The sequence below is a fragment of the Ceratina calcarata genome, unplaced genomic scaffold (genome assembly GCF_001652005.2).
Source record: "Ceratina calcarata isolate Rehan_Ccalc_2016 unplaced genomic scaffold, ASM165200v1 scaffold588.2, whole genome shotgun sequence".
Classification (NCBI taxonomy): Eukaryota; Metazoa; Arthropoda; class Insecta; order Hymenoptera; family Apidae; genus Ceratina; species Ceratina calcarata.
The window spans coordinates 287,910-294,923 of NW_017177107.1; the positions used below are offsets into that span (position 1 = coordinate 287,910).

General features: G+C 34.8%; 3 protein-coding genes across 3 annotated transcripts; 1 reads left to right on the forward strand and 2 right to left on the reverse strand.

The window, feature by feature from the left end:
* Positions 1-558: 558 nt before the first annotated feature.
* Positions 559-1,385, reverse strand: LOC108629812 (histone H2B). Its single transcript, XM_018032686.2, has one exon. It carries the CDS (start codon positions 1,292-1,294, stop codon positions 923-925), a length of 372 nt encoding a protein of 123 aa, XP_017888175.1. The 5' UTR covers positions 1,295-1,385; the 3' UTR covers positions 559-922.
* Positions 1,386-1,561: 176 nt separating this feature from the next.
* On the forward strand, positions 1,562-2,508 carry LOC108629810 (histone H2A). Its single transcript, XM_018032685.2, has one exon. The coding sequence runs from the start codon at positions 1,583-1,585 to the stop codon at positions 1,955-1,957; it is 375 nt and encodes a 124-aa protein (XP_017888174.1). The 5' UTR covers positions 1,562-1,582; the 3' UTR covers positions 1,958-2,508.
* Positions 2,492-3,975, reverse strand: LOC108629809 (late histone H1). The gene has a single exon (XM_018032684.2). It carries the CDS (start codon positions 3,898-3,900, stop codon positions 3,226-3,228), a length of 675 nt encoding a protein of 224 aa, XP_017888173.1. The 5' UTR covers positions 3,901-3,975; the 3' UTR covers positions 2,492-3,225.
* Positions 3,976-7,014: the final 3,039 nt, after the last annotated feature.

Below are 7,014 nucleotides of genomic sequence, written 5' to 3' on the forward strand. Positions count from 1 at the left end.
CCATTGTAATGTACATGAAAGATGGACTCGATCCAGCGACCTAGCGGTTAGTAATGTAATGTTAGACCAAACGTATTAAGAAAGGAATTCACTGATTAGGAAGCTCCAAGGAACGCGTACGATCGCATCGATGTTCATTAGGGGAAAGAAAGTGGAAAAAAAGGAAAAAAAGAACAAGCCGGGAAAAAGAAGCCAGAACTGTATCAGTTTCAGAGCACCTTATCTTCAGTTCAATACGTTGCAATCTCTCACTGAATCAAATTATGGATTAGAATCGGAGTAGTGAGGAGATTCCTGAAGCGCAAGTTTTGTTCGTATCCGACCTAACGCCAATATATCACCGTAGAAAAATGAAAATAGAAGCTGAGGGTAGAGAATAAGATATTCTAAAATAATTTAAACAGGGAATCTAAAATTCAGATCAGTTAAGAACAGAGCATGGCTCTCTCTCACTCCCACCGTTGGTAAGGTATCTCTACTACCGTCTTGAAGAATTTCGTGTTCAATCACTGGTTAAGTATGATAACAAGAAGCTACAAACCCAAATAAAGATCGATGTGTATTGTAGAGTGATCCTTTCGACCTTTATTGTTGGAGATATAAGGAACAATAAACAGCAATCCTATTATTTCACTGCGATTCTTATGTACGTGCATCTTGCCTGATCTTGCCGACAATTGTACAATTTCTCTCTATGTTCATATTTGAAAGTTACACGTAGAAACTTTCAAATCCATTACACAATATTTTATGTATAAAATTCAGATATAACGATTAAAAATACAATATTTTGTAGATAAAATGTCAACGACTAGATCAATTATCTTAAGAAATAGAAAATAATTTAGCGAATAGAAGTTTTCTTCGTCTTAAATATTTGGGGCCCTGAAAAGGGCCGTTTTGATGATGAATAAAAATGAGTTTACTTGGAGCTTGTGTATTTCGTAACTGCCTTAGTTCCTTCGGAGACTGCGTGCTTCGCCAATTCTCCGGGCAATAGCAAACGCACAGCCGTCTGGATTTCCCGAGAGGTAATCGTGGATCGTTTATTGTAGTGTGCGAGCCGAGAAGCTTCAGCAGCAATGCGTTCAAACACATCATTCACGAAACTATTCATGATGCTCATGGCCTTACTGGAGATTCCGGTGTCTGGATGTACTTGTTTCAATACTTTGTAGATGTAGATTGCGTAACTCTCCTTCCTTTTACGTTTCTTCTTCTTGTCTGCTTTACTAATATTCTTCTGAGCCTTGCCAGCTTTTTTTACTGCCTTTCCACTGGTTTTTGGCGGCATTGTCAATAGAGTATTTCTTCTTCGATGCACTGTACGTACTGTGTAATGCGAGAGCGAAATGATTGCGCACACCTTTGCAGACGGTTATAAGCGGTGAAGGAGTGCTTACAGCGCACCAATCGGAACGAACCATAGTCATAATTTTGCTATCGCGATCCGTTATTGGTCCGCGCTTAGGTGCGCAAATGGGTATATATTCAGAGGTTGGGAACATGAAAAATTATTATCGAGCGAGGCTTCGAAGTTGAAACATATCTTGTTGTGGTTATCTATATTTGACTGTTCGATATGTCTGGACGTGGAAAAGGCGGTAAAGTTAAAGGGAAGGCGAAGTCCCGTTCGAACAGAGCTGGATTACAATTTCCTGTTGGTCGTATTCATCGTCTTTTACGTAAAGGAAATTACGCCGAACGTGTTGGTGCCGGTGCTCCAGTTTACCTGGCAGCCGTAATGGAATATTTAGCCGCTGAAGTATTGGAATTGGCTGGTAATGCTGCCCGTGACAACAAAAAAACTAGGATCATTCCGCGTCATTTACAATTAGCGATCAGAAATGATGAAGAATTGAACAAATTACTTTCTGGAGTAACAATAGCACAGGGTGGCGTATTGCCAAACATTCAAGCCGTGCTCCTACCAAAGAAGACAGAAAAAAAGGCGTAATTCAGAAATTTTAAATTAAACGGCCCTTTTCAGGGCCAATCATTTTTTCCAAACGAAGGATTAACCTCACATTTCAGAAGTATGCTCAAATTACAACGAAGAAAAATATAATAAGTATATTCACTCACGTAAAGAATGAGGAATAAGACTATTAACTTTCTCACATTGTGACTGCTCGTCTATATTATCTATGTATTTAGAACTTTTAAATTATATTTAAAGATTCGAGAAGTTACATATAAATATAGATATACGTAGATTGTTCATAATTGAGTTGCATGTCTACTGCGTAAGAATTAACGACAAATAATAAGATAAATATCTTTAAATATATCTAAATACGACATTATTGTTAACTTTCGTTTAAATTCACAAATATGTCTATTAGGATTGTAATAAACACTTAATAGTCTTTCTCATGAATCTTCAGTTACAAGTAAGGAATGACTTCAATAGTATTTACTTTGAATACATGATACTAAAATCTTTATATCGTGAACATAAAAAGATGAATGATTAATGAGTCACTCAAGGAACAAACTAACCAACTCTTATTCTTATACATATATCCATATAAAACCTTGATGCCACCATACATTCGAACAATTTAATCTCAGCAAAATCATATCAATAATATACACAAAAGAAATTTGATGTCACTCTATCATATCTGGAATATTTTGCATGGAAACTGGTTTAGTGCATAACCTTGTTTCCTTAATTACTTACGAGATTTAAATATGAATTATATTGTATCAATAGAACATAGTTCTTTAACAAAAAAAAGTCCGAAGATCTGTTACTGAAATTATAGTTCTCAGAAAAGTTAACATTCATTTGTATTCGAATTTATACTTCCAAAAGACTACTTATACGTGGAATAGTAAAATGATTTGTTGACGTTCATAAATACTTATGTATAGGAACAAAATTGTTAGTTACACCTAAATAAGGGTTTGCTACACCTAAATGTTAGATACACCTAAATAATCTACGTCATTTGAAAGACTTGGATCCATTAAAATCCTGTCTATTAGCTGCTAGTTAAAGGTTAGGTTACATCTACTACTCCTATTTTCAATATAATGTTAGCTGCAGAATAAATGAGATAAGGATATTTGTGTGACTAGATTCTTTACTATGATGTAAGAAGATCGTAAAAAATATTTTTCTAATTATTTGAGTATTGTTCCCTCATCGAAGTGAATTTGTGGCCCTGAAAAGGGCCCTTTGTTAATTATGAAAGTCAGATATTTATCGTTCAATAATTATTTTTTTGCTGCTGACTTGACAGATTTTGAAGCTGCAGTTTTCTTAGGTTTCGGCGTTTTAGTTTTTGCCGCAGGTGCTTTTGCTGTTCGTTTAGTCTTCGATATAGCTTTAGATTCAGCAACAGGCTTAGCTTTTTCGATCTTCTCAGCCTTCTCGGCTGGTTTTGCTGCAGATTTCTTCACTGGCGGTTTCTTAACCTCAGCCTTCTTCGGTGTACTCGGCTTTTTCGGCGATGCAGATTTTCGCGCCGATGTAGTCTTCTTCTCTACCGATTTCTTTGCTGTTTTCGGTTTGGATACTTTCACGGCCCGATGAATTTTCTTAGTCTCAGTGCTCTTCCCAGTGGAGAGTTTGAATGATCCAGATGCACCTTTACCTTTCGTTTGAACGACAGCACCAGAAGTAACAGCAGTCTTCAAGTACCTTTTGATGAAAGGTGCCAATTTTTCTCCGTCGACCTTATACGTCGATGCAATGTACTTCTTAATTGCTTGAAGGGACGATCCTTTGCGATCCTTCAGCTCCTTGATGGCAGCGTTCACCATTTCGGAAGTTGGTGGATGCGAAGACCTTGGTTTTGTCACCTTCGCCGCCTTCGATTTCGCAGTTTTCTTTGCTGAGCTGTTGCTCTCCGCACTTTCCACAGTATTCGCACTACCTTTATCCTCCATTTTCCTTAAACCTCGAAACAGGCGAAAATTACGCAATCTGGAAATTTTATCGTCGTGCTCCGAGGTTCCTTCAACCATATTTTTGTGCTCTGATGCGGCCTGAGGAGAGAGACCCACTGAATATGTTGAGCGTCGAGTTTCACTAAAAACAGTGAAGCGGTAAATAGTCACTTGATTGTAAACGCAATTACTCAAAATATAACACTGATAGACAAATAAAAGTTCCATGAGTAAATGGCTACTTGTATGTAGTTTTACCCAGTATTTGTAATTTTCCCCTAAATGTCGTCAGTTTTCGCGCTCAGCGCCGTTTTCCAACGAATGTCTCCTGGCGGGAACAGGGTAGCTTGTGGAAAAATAAGAAAAATTGTTAAATTTTGGCAAGTCTACCCTGATATTGACATTGTACATGATACTAGTAGAACTGGCCTAGCGAGTTATGGAATAATTTTGACGATAAATCGACTATTAGCTCGGGAATTACGAATTTAAAATAGGCTCTCCCGGAATCTTCGGAGTCCTAGCGTGTGAACGATAAAGCCAGCCTTGATATTTTATAATTCAATCGTCTATGATGTAAAATTAATGCAATTTTAGGAGAATCATATATCTCTGATATGAAATATACGTTAAATATATTAAACGTACAAGTAATTAATCGAATTATATCCGATTAAACGGCTTTCTTTCGAATGTGATTCACGAAAGTCATAACCTCATTGTTCAACGATAAAACATAATATTTAATGCAAATTGCGTATTGTTAGGAATGATTTCTTCCGTTTCTTCGGTATATACAGATTATATTCTTGTCGAAACATTAAATCAATAAGGGTAAAAGGATCGAGCAAAGCAAAAATTTCGTAAAACAAGGAAGCATGTATCGACGATACGATTTTGAGAAAAATGTTTCTCTCAAACGATTTCTTATTCATAAAATCATATCAACTATGGAAAATCATAGTTTTTCTGACCGTGAAATACCAATATTTAAGAAAACGTGCTTTTTAATATATACTGCATAACATAATCGTGTGATGTAGACACGAAGATTGCATTATAAGATGGCAACTGCAAGTACTGCAACGTTTTACCATTGTGCGTAAAAAATAATTTCGTGTCTCATTTCAATAGAATATCTAGTTTTATCGATATGAATTACAATTTACATGATTTTCATGGTTATTGCAACAATGTAACGCAATCAACGTTTACGTAAAATGTCCATTATAATATGAAATGTAGAAAATTCTTATAACGGACGATCGAATAACATGAGAGCAATGCTTAATCGTCTGAAGTAGACATCTTGTTTTAAAACACCGTTTGCTGTATAACTGTAAACCTGTTAACCCTTTCTCAAATAATGAAAATGGCATACTCGTTATATTCATTATTGCATTCTGGAAATTACTATCTGGTGCGCATAAAATTTGTTGTATCTTTAATTCAGTCTTCATCTACTAACGATGCACACAGCTTTTCTCCTATAACGGCTTTTTCCAATACGATGAAATGCGAGAAAGGAAGTATTTTTTATTATGCGATTAATCAAGTACTATTTACATGTATTTATAAGCATTGCAATTTGCATGTCGGGTACGAAGCAATAAAAGTGTGATGCATTTAAGTATAGGGTGCGCCAGTAGCTTGAAAAATGATTAAGATTTTTAAGAGTTGTTGCTTAAAGTCGGAAGGAATAAAATTTAGAATAGAGAATAATATATTGGGTACTGGTCACATAGTCTAACATAAGAAAAGTTTTTTCACTTTTTGCAATATTCGCTGCGTGATTCTAATAGAGTTTCTCATGTCGAAAATGAATCCGGAAGCGGAAATGCTCTATCACGTACCGATTTCGTATAGTAGCGGTTTTTGTAAAAATGCATGATTTTTGGGAAAAAATGAGGTCTTAGTTTCTTTATCAGTAATAAAATCCAATACTGTGTAGAAAATTCCTGCGGGATAAAGGGATTTTCATATAAATATATTATAGTACGTATAAAATACTTACGTCACAATTATTTAAAACTGTTAAAAAGCATGAATATAAAAAGAGGTTTACATAGATATATTTTAGGAAAGTTTCCTCTTTATATTAATTAAGAAATGAACTTTCTTGCGTTTTTAATTTTCATGTAATATCTCAATTTTTCTGAAGATCATGCATTTTTACAAAAAACGCTATTTTTCGAAAATGGTGCGTGATAGAACATTTCTGCTTCCGGATTTATTTCTGGCATGAGAAACTTTATAAGGATCACGTATTACATATTGCAAACAAAATTATGTGTCGTACAGTATTATACAAAAAATTTAAAAGAGCAGCTATATATTTGTGCATGACCGTAATAATTTGTATGGAGCTCCGCATGTTCGCTTCTAATTGATACAAATTATGATGTTCATATGTATAATATACGCTTGAAAAAGTATGTAGATCCAGTATCCGTAAAACATGCATGAATTTATGCTTAATTCAAAATTTATTCGAAGCACATATATAATCTTTATAAACAAAAATGAAACTTGAAGTTTAGCCTTGAAATTCTGCTATCATCTTTCATTAAATATTATTGAGAGAAATAAATTTAGAACTATATAAATGATTATTTTATTTTGTTACATCATCCGAAAGTGATGATTCGTACGTTAAGTTTTCAATTTGAGGTTATGTAAATATATATAAAATGCATTAAGTCCAATTTTGAACCATTTTTTAGACATCTGATGGGCAATTTATTTATTTATTTTCCGTTTTACCGGCCTCGGACAATTCTGGGGCCGAAAGGTTCTTAAATTGGGTACCTAGGTCACATTTAGTCGTTATATTTTAGTCGACTGAATTTGTAACAATTTTTGTAACGAGCGAAAAGGCTATACAGATAAAGTCGAGTAGCCTTCCTGATCTCAACAACTGTAAGAGACTGAAAGAACGAAAAAAAAACAAAAAATAGTCAACTGAAATATCGTTTCTGTGATCATGCATCTACATCATGATCATAGTTTATGGCGTTCTAAAATCACTGTCAGTCACACTGTCTACAAGCTCTACAAGTTTGTAGCTAGCTGTTAAAATACTGCTAAAAGGATTTAAATTACTTGTAAAAAAGT